Source organism: Symphalangus syndactylus, chromosome 2, assembly GCF_028878055.3.
Source record: "Symphalangus syndactylus isolate Jambi chromosome 2, NHGRI_mSymSyn1-v2.1_pri, whole genome shotgun sequence".
Taxonomy (NCBI): domain Eukaryota; kingdom Metazoa; phylum Chordata; class Mammalia; order Primates; family Hylobatidae; genus Symphalangus; species Symphalangus syndactylus.
The window spans coordinates 57,895,764-57,911,280 of NC_072424.2; the positions used below are offsets into that span (position 1 = coordinate 57,895,764).

General features: G+C 32.6%; 1 protein-coding gene across 1 annotated transcript in view; it reads left to right on the plus strand.

The window, feature by feature from the left end:
- Positions 1–15,517, plus strand: part of EYS (eyes shut homolog) — a 2,088,383-nt gene that overhangs the window by 883,870 nt on the left and 1,188,996 nt on the right. The window contains exon 20 of the mRNA XM_063618766.1: positions 11,321–11,466. Within this exon, the coding sequence (XP_063474836.1) occupies positions 11,321–11,466 (146 nt within the window). The remainder of the gene's footprint in view (positions 1–11,320; positions 11,467–15,517) is intronic.

The window sequence follows — 15,517 nt, forward strand, 5'->3', positions numbered from 1 at the left end:
ACCTTGGTGAACTTGACGATTACGTGTCTTGGGATTGCTTTTCTCAAGAAGTACCTTTGTGCCGTTCTCTGTATTTCCTGAATTTGAATGTTGGCCTGTCTTGCTAGGTGGGGAAGTTCTCCTGGATGATATCCTGAAGTGTGTTTTCCAATTTGGTTCCATTCTTCCTGTCACTTTCAGGTACACCAATCAAATGTAGGTTTAGTCTTTTCACATAGTCCCATATTTCTTGGATGCTTTGTTTGTTCCTTTTCATTCTTTTTTCTCTAATCTTGTCTTCTTGCTTTATTTCACTAAGCTGATCTTCAATCTCTGATATCCTTTCTTCCACTTGATCGATTCAGCTATTGATACTTGTGTATGCTTCACGATGTTCTCGTGCTGTGTTTTTCAGCTCCATCAGGTCATTTATGTTCTTCTCTAAACTGGTTATTCTAATTAGCAATTTCTCTAACATTTTATCAAGGTTCTTAGCTTCCTTGCATTGGGTTAGAACATGCTTTTTTAACTCGGAGGAGTTTATTATTACCCACCTTCTAAAGCCTACTTCTGTCAGTTTGTCAAACTCATTCTCCATCCAGTTTTGTTCCCTTGCTGGTGAGGAATTTTCTTCCTTTGGAGAAGAAGAGGCATTCTGGTTTTTTAAAAATTTTCAGACTTTTTATGCTGATTTTTCCTCATCTTTGTGGATTTACCTTTGGTCTTTCCTGTTGGTAATGTTCAGAGGGAGTTTTCATGTGTTCATCTTTTATGTTGATGTTGATGCTATTGCCTTCAGATTTCCTTCTAACAGTCAGGCCCTCTTCTGCAGGTCTGCTGGAGGTCCACTCCAGACCCTGTTTGCCTGGATATCACCAGTGGAGGCTGCAGAAAAGAAAATATTCTTGCCTGCTCCTTCCTCTGGAACTTCAACCCAGAGGAGCACCTGCCAGATGCCAACCAGAGCCCTCCTGTATGAGGTGTCTGTCAACCCCTGCTGGGAGTTGTCTCCCAGTCAGGAGGGATGGGAGCCCTGGACCCACTTGAGGCAGTCTGTCCCTTAGCAGAGCTTGAGCACTGTACTGGGTGATCCACTGCTCTCTTCAGAGCTGGCAAGCAGGAACGTTTAAGTCTGGTAAATCTGCGCCACAGCCGCCCCTTCCCTCAGGTGCTCTGTCCCAGGGAGATGGGAGTTTTATCTATAAGCCCCTGAGTGGGGCTGCTGCCTTTCTTTCAGAGATGCCCTGCCCAGAGAGGAGGTATCTAGAGAGGCAGTCTGGCTACGGAGGCTTTGAGGTACTGTGGTGGGCTCCCCCCAGTCTGAACTTCCTGGCGGCTTTGTTCACACTGTGAGGGGAAAACTCCCTACTCAAGCCTCAATAATGGCAGGCGCCCCTCCCTCAACTAAGCTCCAGCATCCCCGGTGGACTTCAGATGGCTGTGGTGGCAGTGAAAATTTCGAGCCAGTGGATCTTAGGTTGCTGGGCTCTGTTGGGGTGGGATCTGCTGAGTAAGACCACTTGGCTCCCTGACTTCAGCCCCCTTTCCATGGGAGTGAAGGGTTCTGTCTTGCTAGCGTTTCAGGTGCCACTGGGATACGGAAAACAAAACAAAACAAAACAAAAAACACCTCCTGCAGCTAGCTCAATGTCTGCTCAAACGGCCACCCAGTTTTTTGCTTGAAACCCAGGGACTTTGTGGTGTAGGCACCTGAGGGAATCTCCTGTTCTGTGGATTTCGATGACCGTGAGAAAAGCGTAGTATCTGCGCCAGATGGCACCCTCCCTCACAGCAAGGTCCCTCTGGGCTTCCCTTGGTTGAGGAGGGAGGCCCCTGACCCCTTGCACTTCCCGGGTGAGGCAGTGCCCCAGCCTGCATCTGCTTGCCTTCCGTGGGCTGCACCTACTGCCTAACCAGTCCCAGGGAGATGAACTGGGTACCTCAGTTGGAAATGCAGAAATGACCTGCCTTCTGCATTCCTCTCTCTGGAAGCTGCAGACCTGAGCTATTCCTATCCTGCCATCTTGCTGAGTCAGCATCTGCTCTTTAATGCTTTTTCTTCTTATTGCTTTGTAAGAATCCTTATATATGATTTTTAAAATATCTTTGTTAGTTGTAGTTATTGAATATAAGTTCTGATTGAAATAGACACTTCACCTTTATAAGTTATATGTACTAAAACTTAATTTTAATATATTTGAATTATTAGTATTTGGTTTGCAAGTTTCATCTTATTTAACTTTTCTTTACACTAGGATGAGAGGATTTTTTCTCTATATTTCCTTTTAAAATAATTAAAATTATGTTCTTTATATGTAGATGCATCAGGCATATTGTATATATAAGTATGAATATGGGTATAAAGTATTCTTATCTCATTCTTTATGCACTTAAAAAATAAACTCAGATTCTTAAGTTTATTTTTTTCTATAAATAAGCCATGTCTGCTACATATTAAGTTCATCTTTCACTCATTGATCTATAGTGCCTTCTTAGTTGCAGATCACGTTTCCTCATATGAGTATGTCTATTTCTCTATTGCTGTTCTGTTGCTTTAGTTTAGTTACTCATCCATGTGCTAGTGTCATAAATCTTAATTACTTCCCTTTGAAATATCTCAATACTAGTAGGGCTACTTAATCTTCAGGCAGCTTTAGATATTTTGGCAATTTCTTCTGTTACAATCAACTTGTATTCTATATAAATATACATTCAAACAAGCAATTTTGATTGGAATTTCATTGAATGGGTAGGCCAATTTAAGGAAAATTGATATCTATTTATTTATGTCTTTCAAAATATCTTTAAAAAGGCATTCTGCATGTTCTCACTCATAGGTGGGAATTGAACAAGAACACATGGACACAGGAAGGGGAACATCACATACCGGGGCCAATTGTGGGGTTGTGGGGGGAGGGATAGCATTAGGAGATACACCTAATGTTAAATGAAGAGTTAATGGTTGCAGCACACCAACATGGCACATGTATACATATGTTACAAACCTGCATGTTGTGCACATGTACCCTAAAACTTAAAGTATAATAAAAAAATAAAAATAAAAAAGGGCATTCTGACAAATTCAAGTGGAGCTGCACTAATTAGAACACAAAATAATTAACTTTCTGTGTCATAGCTGGACTCAGGTACCAGGAGCTCTGTGTATCTATCTTCACAGAGATCCAACCTTTAGAATTGGTGAAATTTGCATCAGATCCTGTTTAATTTTCCAACAATTTTCTATCATTCATCTCATTTTCTGTGCCCTATCTAGCTTTTGCATTGTCCAATCTGGTGAGGTAAGTAGGGATGTTTGGAATCACCACCCCTGCAACGTTCAGTCCTTTCAAGGGGACACCAGTCACTACAAGTACCATAGGAACAGAGAATTGCTGTCAGTTTAAAATCTCTATGAGTCTAAAGGGGCATGACAAGATCTTCCAATTGGATTTTCCTCCTTAATAGCTCTTACTCCAATATAAAAATTGTGCTATTACTAAATATATCAACTACACTGTATATACGAGAACTGTGGGTAAAAAAAAACAAAATCGAAGAGAAGATGTATTTGTGGCCTCATCTGAACTGACCTCAATAATCTTATATTTCTACTAGTGGATCAATAGCATTGCAGAGATAAGTATACTTTCAGAATCAGAATTCAGCAACTCCTAAAAGGTCTGAATATCTTTCTTTCACCAGAGAACAGTCATACTGGTAAATAGCCTCAGATACCTCTGAGGAAGGCTTCAAAAAGATACATAAAATGACTGTGACTCTATTTAAGATTCCTCTTAAGAGGGCACACCCTGACCTTCAGTTGAGTGACTGAGTCTGTGACATAACTTAGGTTTTGGAATTGTGAAAGAGGCGAAGAATCCCTACAAAGCCAAATTGAATTATGTCTCTGTCCTCCAGAACTATACATTTCATTCTATATACATGAGGCAGCACCATAAGTAGACTGTTTATGTATTTCATTTCTAAAACTCCATCATCAGTTAGCCTCTGCCATAGATATCTGTGAATCAGTCCACTGATGTCCACTCTGTTTCTCTGATTTATATGCTTATTTGCTCATTTTGCATCTGATTGTCAAGCATATCCAATAGTCTATGCATTCTTAGATCTATTGTAATTAATATCACGAAACCCAATTCCATGGCAACATCCAGCACTGTCAGCAAGGATATATGAACAAGGTGATGCCTTTCCAATATCTTTATATTGGTAAACATTAGAAAACAAAACAAATGCAATACAACTTAATCATAAGCATCTATACATTACTTACTGTGAATAAATTATAGAAAAGTATATCACTTAAATATTTATTAAAATGTATGATTGACTGAAAAAATAAGTCTCAGAATAATGTGATATGTAACTCATATTTAGTGAAGTATTAAAACATACTTTGAAAGATACATAGCATCCTAAGAGTAGTAATTTTCTCCTGGTAGAGAGGAATGGAGGATAATTAATTGAATGGATGCATAGGAGTTTCATACATATATACGTGTATGAAATACACGTATATATGTGTGTGCATATGTATTTATGACAGATCTCATATATATATATATGACAGATCAAATATGTTTTGCGTGTTTTCCTTAAAAATGTTTCAGCAATATGAAACAATACTAAGATGAGTTAAATATGGGTGATGGGCATACAGGTGTTGATTACTCTATTCTTAGAAAATTACGTGGTGTAAATTATTGCAATAAAAGCCATTTTCAATGAATTAAAATCTTTCAAAGATTAAAAATCAATTAGCAGCTGAAAATGAAGTAGTCACATGATTGTCTTAGCTCTTCTTAAAGAAAGTAATTTCTATTTTTTTGAAAAACTTAATCTATTGATAAAGTACTCATTAAAAATATTTCAAGTAATCTACCAACTCATTTAAAACCAATAATTTTATAGTTACTTCAAAGTAAATTAAACTGTAGACACATAAACAAAAAATCATATTAAAAACAGTAGTTACTACATATATGCCTCATGGTTAGATTCATGTTTTTAATCTATTCTATTCTCTCTTATGGTTATTGAAACTGTGGCCTGCAACAATTAAGACTTACCTCTAGTAACATGATTTAAAGATGAGTTTGCTGAGATATAATGGCACATGAATGACAGCCCCAATTAATATACAAATCCATTGCAAAAGTGAACACTGGAATTTACATTTTTCTGACACTTGATAGCATATGTTTTCCAATGCAACTAATGTCTTTTCAAGTCATTGCTACTAGTTCGTTTAGGTCACTCACAATAGTATCCATCTACTGAAAATTTGCAACTAAATAGAATTCGCAAGAACAATTACAATAACAGTGGCTAGTCCATTTAAACAAAACATAGAAGAAAATGTGCCAAGTGCCTGGCTGATGGGATTATCATTATCAACACGCATATTTTGACCATTCAGTTTGTGATGTTCATGAGTTTAGCAGTTCTTCGCTGTTACAAATTTAAAAGTGATTGGTTAATGTGCATTTAACCAAAAGACAAAAATCTGTTTACTCTTCTGTAATTGTTTACCTAGAAACAGTCATCCATCTAAATGATGTTTATTCTACTAGAGAATTTACGATAACATCACTGTTTCAAATCAGATTCACACCCACATGCAATTATAATAAAAACATATAAAGATATTGTGAGTATGATAAATAATGTAGACACATATTTATATATATCATAATAAAGACATGTTGCAAATATAAAATAGATTATTCATGTTCTAAGTAAAAATTGTCATTAATTGTAAAGAAGTGTGGTTCATGAATGCAGTTATAATATCACAAGAAAAAAGTAGAAATGCTTTAAAATATATTATAAATTCTTTCAAAATTTGAATTGCTTTAACATGGGCTAAAAAGTCCTTATCAGAAAGTTTCGCCAGTGACACTTTATAGTTTCATTTTCTTATTTTGAATGTAAGCTTTTAAAAAATATCTACTGAAACAGGTATGATTTAATTCTTTTTGCAAACACATTTTAAAATCAAAACTCTCATTAAAACATTCTGTGCTATATTTGGATTTGTAATACTATTCAATCTATTTAATAATTATATTTTAAAATAACTTCAGAAGCATACAAATAATACATCTACTTATTAGTTCCTCTCTCATCTGGAATAAGAGAAAAAGTATACAAGAATAATGTAAATAAAATGTAATCATGGCTAATTCGGGGGGGGCTATAAATTCGTGTGATTATCTTGCATTTTTCCATCTTTTTATAGTTTGGCAATATCATTTTATGCAAATTATAGTTACTCTTATCTCTATTTTAATATGTTGAATTTTCTTCAGAAGTCACTGTTAAAATGCATCTTAGTTACTGAAAAAGTATCTTGAACACCTATTTGAAAAATTTTAGGACAATGTCAAATTAAAAGTATGAATTATAATTTCAATACTTTGACAATATATTTAAGTTTAATTCTAAAACTTTTGAAGTAAAAGCTTTTTATTTAAATGAGAAATTTTTATTTCATCAGAAATACATATTTCATGGTGTTTATTGTTCTCTCAAGAGAGAAGATATTATATATGTATATTTTAAAAGCTATGAAAATTGAGTTTTATCAAAGGAAGGTATACTTTACAGACCTTTAATATAAAATGCAGTACTTACTGTACATTTGACTGGATCACTTAGGACATTAATAAAAATCAGGTTTCCTTTTAATTTTTCTTTAGCCTTATTAGAGGTGGTTAGCATAAAGGGACCCTCAGCAGGTAATAGTGAAAAGGAAAATTATACCAAAGCTGAAGGAATTGCACACTATAGCCAGAGGTCAGGAGGGGAAAAAGTTGATGAGGATCTTTTCAGACATACCCTACACACTTTTATTTTTTTAGCGTTTTGAAGGGCCAACGTGAAGTGCAAAGTAAAAACGTCCCAAGTGCTCAGCTTCTGCTTGCCCTACCTATTAGAGACAGGGAGCAGGAAGAGAGCAGGGCGGGCCAGGTGGAGGGAGGAAAGGAGGAGGAGAACATACAAACACTTACATTTTTCTGGGAAAGTGGAGACAAGGATTAAAGGTAGATGCTCTGTTCTAGAGTAAAATGTTATTTTCACACAGATTTGCCCTCATATTGTTTAGCATGGTGGAAAGTAAGAAATATAAGTTGAAAATTTTCTGTAAACTGTTTCACCAGGGCTGCTGTTAATAGTGGGTCGATGATTTTTTTTTTTTTTTTGGTCTCTACAGAATTTTAGATGCCATTCAGAAAACGTCCAAATGGACTCTAGAATCCCAGGGCCTTTTCTCATCATTATTAACAAAGCAGGGACCCCCAACATTCCAGTTGAACAGGCATCTGTGGTTTAACAGATTCTTGAAATTTAATAATGCTTGGAATTTATGTAAAAGTAAAGCATATTTTTGCAATGTTGAAAAGTTCAGATTTCAGGAGTAGTGTAGAAAGTGAGAAAAAATAATGGTCTTGATTGAAAGCAAAAAGGAAAGAGAGGTTATTGAAGTAGATGCAAAGCATTCTTAGAAGAAAGGATCATTGTGATTCATATTATTAAAAATAATTCTTCACATAGTTATCTGTATGCCAAAAACTTTAGAAAAATAAACTTCTGTAAGTCTTGAGATAGTACATGTATGTTTATTTACTGTGTGACATCACTTTCAAAATCAGAAGTATAACGTACATGTTTGAGACTCATAAAATAAGTTACACGATAAATGTTAAAGAACAAACAAAAAAGCAGAACTTTTCTTATTAACTTATGGAACAAAAAAAATTAACACTCAGCAAAACCCACATCTTCATCATAACAAAAAGACGTTTCACAAAAATTTCCCATTAACTTATGGAACAAGTAAGTAAGTATATTTAAGATAATGAAAATCACATTTCTCATTATTTAAAAAAGGAATTTCAGATAAAGAAATAGACTGGATTAAAATGAACCCTATTGTGTTAAATTATGATTGGAGTATTTGGTATGAGCTCATGAATTCATATGTATGTGTTTAAAGCACACACAAACACAAACATGCACAAAGATACAGAAATAGACTATGTATGTATACACAAACAGTTATATACATACAACTATATGTTTACGTACATATGTCAATGTATCCATACATATAGCTATTTTATGTGTTTTGTTGTGTTATTTTTTGAGAAGTTCATTTTAAATTAGAGTAAATACATTTGAAGGATGGACATGGAAGCAAAAAAATGAATATAACATTTAGTAAAAACTAACCAAGGGTTCAAAAGGCAAAATTCAGAAGGAAATCATAATTGAAAAAACAAGAATTCTGGGTAGGTGTCAAAATCTGAATCTCTTCATGTATCTTCAAGATAACTATACAGACAAAAAAAATTAACACTCAGGAAAACCCACATCTTCATCATAACAAAAGACATTTCACAAAAATTTCCCATTAACTTATGGAACAAGTAAGTATATTTAAGATAATGAAAATCACATTTCTCATTATTTAAAAAAGGAATTTCAGATAAAGAAATAGACTGGATTAAAATGAACCCTATTGTGTTAAGTTATGATTGGAGTATTTGGTATGAGCTCATGCATTCATATGTATGTGTTTAAAACACACACACAAACATGCACAAAGATACAGAAATAGACTGTATGTATACACAAACAGTTATATACATACAACTATATGTTTACATACATATGTCAATGTATCCATACATATAGCTATTTTTATACATATAGTGATGGACATACCAATAATTTAATTTCTAAGTAATATCCTTCACTTAAAGAAACCAGGGATCCTGAAAAAAGAATGGCTGATGCCAAATCTAGGACAGAGAATGCATTAAGATAAACCTGGAACATCTTGTGATAGAAAGTGGGAATGCTCAAAGAATGCTGAAGATATGTCAAAAGAGAAGAGAAGCCAGCTTGAAGGGCTTGCCTTAGCCAAATCTCAGACAAATTAAACATTAAAATAAATAGTAATTATTATATATTTTATCCATTGAGAAAATAAAAATCCATGAGTCCATATTGATACAAAATAATTGAATAAATGAATGAATAAATGAAGATACTCTTTCTAAAAGTAGAATGTCAACTAGTAAATGAAGAACAAAAGTGTTAGAAAAGTACCATTTGGCAAATAGGATGGAGAAAACTGACTCAGAGAAGAATCATTTATGAAGAGCATCTCCTGTTTTTAGTGGTCCAGATTTCCAGATTTTAGGGTACTTGGGTACTGATTGATCATGAAGCCACTAACGAATCATTTGTATTAACAGAAAATAAAATTTGGGTAGCAAAAGACAAGGGATGTTATGATTTTCTGATTTTCAAAATGAGAGAGAGAAAAAATTCTATAAATTAAATGAGTAAACTACTATTAAAAAAAATTGAAACAATTGGTGGTGATTATCATAAATCACTGAAAAAGCAAGATATCCCAAAATAATTTTCTAGTATTCAATATTTCAAAATAGAAAGTAGATTTTGAGACTTCTAAAAATAAAATAGAACTGTCAGTACATGAAAGAAATACATACATTGAAATGAAAGTCATTGTTTTTATAGTAATATAACATTTTTAAATTTGTCAGTATGAAAAAAATCATTTCTTGAGATACCTTTCACTGCTATTTCTGAGAATTCTGTGTCCAATTCCTATCTATTCTGTGATTCCTTGGAATCATCATTAATTCAGTGAGAACACAAAGTAGCAAACAAAGAGTATTATTAACAAACATATCTTGATTTTAGTAAGACATTTGGTAGATTCATTACATTACTTCTCACTAGATGGGGAGATATTCGCAAAAGGAATAGATGGCGAAAAACAGTTTGACTATTTGAAGAAAAATTCAAGAAGTTAGTAATTGGATTAGTGTTACTCCAAAAAGGTGATTATAGTCAATTCCCTAGTCACATGAAGAGCTCTTGGGAAATACTCTACTCTTTCACCCAGTATCCCATTGCACATGACATTTTAATGCCTTCTGTCCAACTGATACAAAGATTCCTTACTGTTTCTTTTTCTATTAATTTTATTTTTAATTTACACTTAATTGTAGTATTTATGTGTTGTTTTGTTGTGTTGTTTTGATACATGAATACATTGTATCATTATACTACATAACATATTGTATTACAGCACATTTGTTCATTCGTTTGTAATGAACAAATCAGGATAATTAGCATAGAGATCACCTCAGACATTCATCATTTCTTTGTGGTGCAAACATTCAAAATTTTCTCCTCTAGCTATTTTGAATAGACAATACCTTACCGTTTACTACAGTCACCGTACTGTGCAGTAGGACACCACATTTATTCTTCCTTTCTAATTGTAACTTTGCACCCATCAATCAAACTTTCCTATCCCCTCTCCCCTACTGTCTGGCTTATTTTACTTAAGAGATGAATGAATAAGAAATATGTAGTATATATAAAAAATGAAATACTCTTCAGCCATAAAAAAGAATGAAGTCCTGTTATTTGTAACGATATACATGAACCTGGAGGACATTATTGTAAATGAAATATGCCAGGCACAGAAAGAAAACTACTGAATGTTTTCATTCATATTCAGAATTTTAAAATACTGATCCTGCTCCTTCTTTATTAATACTGAGTAAGACCTTTTCTGTCACCTCTTCTCTAGCAGTTAGCCACGCTTTCACAGGACCTGTCTCAATTGACATATATTTACTGTAATGTTTACGTATCTGTTGTATTCCTGTCCTGTTCCTGAGACTTTCAAAAGCAAGCACCAGTTTAATTTATACTTGAATATGGGTACATGACTAATGTCTGGCACTCAATTAATTAATGTAGGTTGAAGAAGTAAAAGAAGGAGCATGGGGGATGTTAGACTTCTGCGGTTATAAAATGATGAGTGAAGTTAATTAGGAAGAGTTTCCTCAAAAAATCTAAATAAAAATCTAGCTCAAAACCATTTTAAAGAAAGTTGCTAAAGCTTCTTTATCTAGACTTCTAAAACGAAACACTATGAAGAGATATTTTTGCTAAGTCTATAGTTTCGATCAGTTTAATGTCTCCTTTGGAAATTATTTCTATATTTTGATACTAGTATTTATTGGGTTACAGTAATTATTTACCCAACACATTGTTTTTCAAAATTTCACACATAAAGAACATGTGAGCAGAACGAAATTTTGCAAGGGGAATTGCTATATTTTTTCAAAGAATAAAATGAAATACATATATTATTTATTTCAATTAAGTCAAATGTCTTGAATTTAAAATATAAATATGAATCATATATAATAAATGATTATCATTGTTACATGGCTATTTCTCATTTCTCCCTTTTCTCCAGATTTTTTCATAATTGTGAACCTGGGTGTCATGGGCCCTTCTGTGAACTTGATGTAAATAAATGTAAAATCTCACCTTGTCTAGATGAAGAAAATTGTGTCTACAGGACTGATGGATACAACTGCCTCTGTGCCCCTGGTTATACAGGTAAATCCATATCTGCCCCATGTGCAACAACATATTGCTGTTTGCAAGCAAATGGAAACCTCATATTTATACTCCAAAACCTGAAATAACCTGCCAGATGCAAACAGGGCAAAAATGTCAAGAGATACTTTGTCTCTTATAAAAGAAATTAATAAGAAGTAAAATTATGTGTTTTATCTTCAATTTATTAAACCCTAAGATTAGATTTTAAGTTATCTTACATTTTTATCTTTTACAGTAAATTTATCTTTAATATGTTTGCATGGCTATAATATAGGAAAAAGTATTTCTGTATGGATAATCTAACAGAAATAACATTATTATATCTGTTACACAACTGTCATTACTAAAATATGCTTAGCATTAAAAACATTTACATGAAAAAGACAGCCATTGTGAATTTAAAGGTAAAGCAAAAGAAGATTGGCGTTAGCTGTCAGTATCAATTATTTCACAACGTAAATTTTATCCAGACATAAAGGCAAAAGTCATCAGGGAGCTTATAGAAGGTAGAGGCATTAGCCCTCTAAATTTCTGGTGAGAAATTGCATTTACAAAATACAAAAAGCTATATTGTTTTAGTTTTGGATTACTAGTATTAATGATATGGGACTAACGATACAGTTTTTGTGTTATTTTGTTTCATATGTATTTTTTCACACAATTCCCACAGAGATTACAATAATGTATTTACATCTCAAATCTCAGTTTATTAACATCTGATTTGTGCAGCACTAAAATCATACGGATTTCTATCCTGAGGGGTCAGTAGTTAAATGCCTCTAATATTAGGTTCTCTGCCAGCGGGGATAAAATAGTACTAGACAAATAGAAATTATACTGGCAAGCAAAAATGGAAAGGAACTAGAAGTATTTCCAGAGAATAAGTAATCAAAAGGTGAGAGAAAGTTACGTGACCTTAAAAAGAAATATGCAGGTGTCTTTCCTGAGAAATCTTGATGGCTTCAGAGGTTATCTTGGTAACAAATCTCATATACACAAAAACTATCAGATTAAGTTAATACTTCCTAAAAGGTATCACTTTCTGCAATGTCATTACATATAATAAATAAAAAATATTAAATTTCAATTATAAAACTGTGTACTTTCTAAGTTTCACATTGCCCATTATCTTCAAAATTATTGAGCTATCAATGTAGAACCGTATATATCCACTTAGCGATACCATTCACCTTGCTGTTACTGCTGCTAGAAGTATTAAAATAAGAAACATCACACGGAGCTCAACATGACTAAGAAACACATTTTGTAAAATTATTTGTTATGACACCTTGCTCTGATATTTTAAATGTATCTTAACATTTGAAAGATTAACATATTCTTTATTTTTCTTTTGATAACCTCTCTAATTTCATTTCAAAATATGGTACTTAGCATTGTTTTAAAATGATATTATCTAAGATGTTACCGGTGGCACATGATTTAAGATGTTTTAATATATGTTTGCATATTGGTACAGCTACAAGTAAAAGAAAACTCAATTAATTGTTGTCCTTAATAGATAGGGTTCATTTTGTCTTACATAATAAGAATTCTGTAGGTAGACGGCTACTGGTTGTTGGTCCAGTGACTTGACGGTACCAGGATGGGATAATGGTTTTCTTAGTTTTTAATTCATGATTATAGGCTCATGCATTCAGAATTGCTGCTGCAATGACTTAAGTCATTATTTCTACACTTGAGTCAAGGGAAAAGAGTGGTGCTAACTGTATTGAGTCTTTCTATAAGGAGAACCTTTTTAGAATAACAATCAAAACCTGCTAATATGTCATTGAGCAAAACTGGCTCACATGTCCATTTTTAGGTTCAGTGGGAGGTAAAAAATTAAAAGTGTACCACTTTCAGAATTCACAGTTGAATATAGAAAAAGTATTATGAAATATGTGTTACAGTTTGGTTTCAAACCAAGAAAGATACATGACTGGACATTCAAAAAGAAGTTTTCCCCTTCAAGAAAGTTAACATGTATTTGTTTTTCTGTACATGTTCTTTTGACATTCAGATTGACCTTCTCTTTCATACATGGACAGATAAAGTTTTTTCTTATTCTCAGACACTTAATAGCATTTATTTTTCTTAGCCTTCTCTGGAAATCTTTTTTTTTCAAGGCTCCTAAAGCATTACTGTTTTGTGAGATGTTCAAATCTATTCGTTTTTAGGTTATTCCATTTCAAGACAGTCATGATACTGCAAGGTTTTACTTAAAGAATCTTAAACTGTAAAACACAAGGATGTTATACTTTTGTATGTTTTTCAAGATCATACATCTGGTAGTGACAGAGCCAGAACCAAAATACACATCCCTCTCTAATTCCAGTTTTATTTCTACTCTAGGTCTGCTCCATCAGAAAAAAACAAAATTTAAATGTAATGGTATTAGTGATAGAGAGGAAAGATAAAATAACATTAAATACAATATTAAATATGTTAAAATTTGGTAACCAAATATATTATTCAGAAAAATTTAGCTTTGCCTACACCTATGAATGTATTTAACCAAGTTATTAAGGATATAAATTTTTCAAGACTCTGACCAGGAAAGTTTATGATTCTTAATTATCTAAATCAGAGCATTCTTTGAGGAACACATTAAATAATATGTACACAGGCTATCAGTGATTAACTCAATACTTCTTCATTTTATGCTTTCTATTCTATTAGCTGTTGAGGTTTTGTGATGATCAAGGCTGATATGGTTCTTATTCTTATGAAGACTTGTGGTATCTAGAATTGGAAAAAGATAAACATTTACAAAGTTGACTATTTAAAGCCATTCTATAATTAATTTATCTAGAGTATTTTTAATTAAACGCTATCACAAATAGAGTCCAAATTTACACATGTAGTGAGTTGACTGAATTTAATGAACAGCAAGTACACAAGTGATGGCATATAATCAAAGGCTTACATTTTATCTTGCAAAAGATATAAATCAGTTTATCAATAGATTTGCAGTATTGTCTAACTTTGTCTTTCCTAAAGAATATTGGCTTATGAATTTGAGTTTTAATTATTAGTGATTTAAATTTAGGAAAGATGAATATAAATAAATTTATATTGCTTTCTAAAATATTCACTCATTTAGCAAGAAGTTTCCTCTTAACTAGACACAATTATATATTATTAATCTGTAGATAAAAGTTTATGAACTTGTGCTTAAGGACTTTAAATATGATTACATGTAGTCATGTCTACATTTGTGTTTATGTCTATATTAATATTTATATATCTACTAGAAAAGTATAAATATTTTTAAAATGCCTAAGTCCTTTCTCAGAAATAACTTTGATAATAATGCCATGTAGAAAACATATACAATTCGATAGTTCAGAATAATAAAATATAATTATGTTTGCTTCAAAGCGATGCATATTTTTTCTTGGATATGTTTCATATACACATGCAAACATATGACTATATTCAGTTACAATATTTTCTGCTTGAGATAACTAAGCTGTCTTCTGAATACATTTTTTGCCAAATGCCCAATCTACATAAGAAGTAAAACAATCTGCTTTGAGTACATGTATAAAGAAGCATAGTTTGGTAAAATATGGACAATTGATCAATTGTACATTTTTGGTTATTGTAAAGATATTATTATCATATTGTTTCTGCTGCCTAAAATATTACATTTATCCTATTGGAAGTACTGATCCTCATACCATAACTCAGATGCAACTTTCTATGGGAATCTTTTCTTAGAATCTTGGCTGCTGTTATTTTCTTCTATATCACCCATTTTATGCACTAAACTTACTATAGTTTTGTGAAATTCTGATTTAATTATCAGTCCATCTGAGGAGACTCCCAAACTCTACTTGCTCACCATTTTATCTCTTCTCTCCATCAAAGTTTTCTACTCTGATACAATTCGTTAGCTGAGTTCCTAGTTTAACAAAATATATTAAAATAAAATATAAAGATAATTAATTGAATGGGAAATAAAAGATGCAAAAGCAACTTCAAATTTTAAATTACATATTATGCATCTGTAATAATTGAAACACAAAGAGTTTAGTGTTTATTT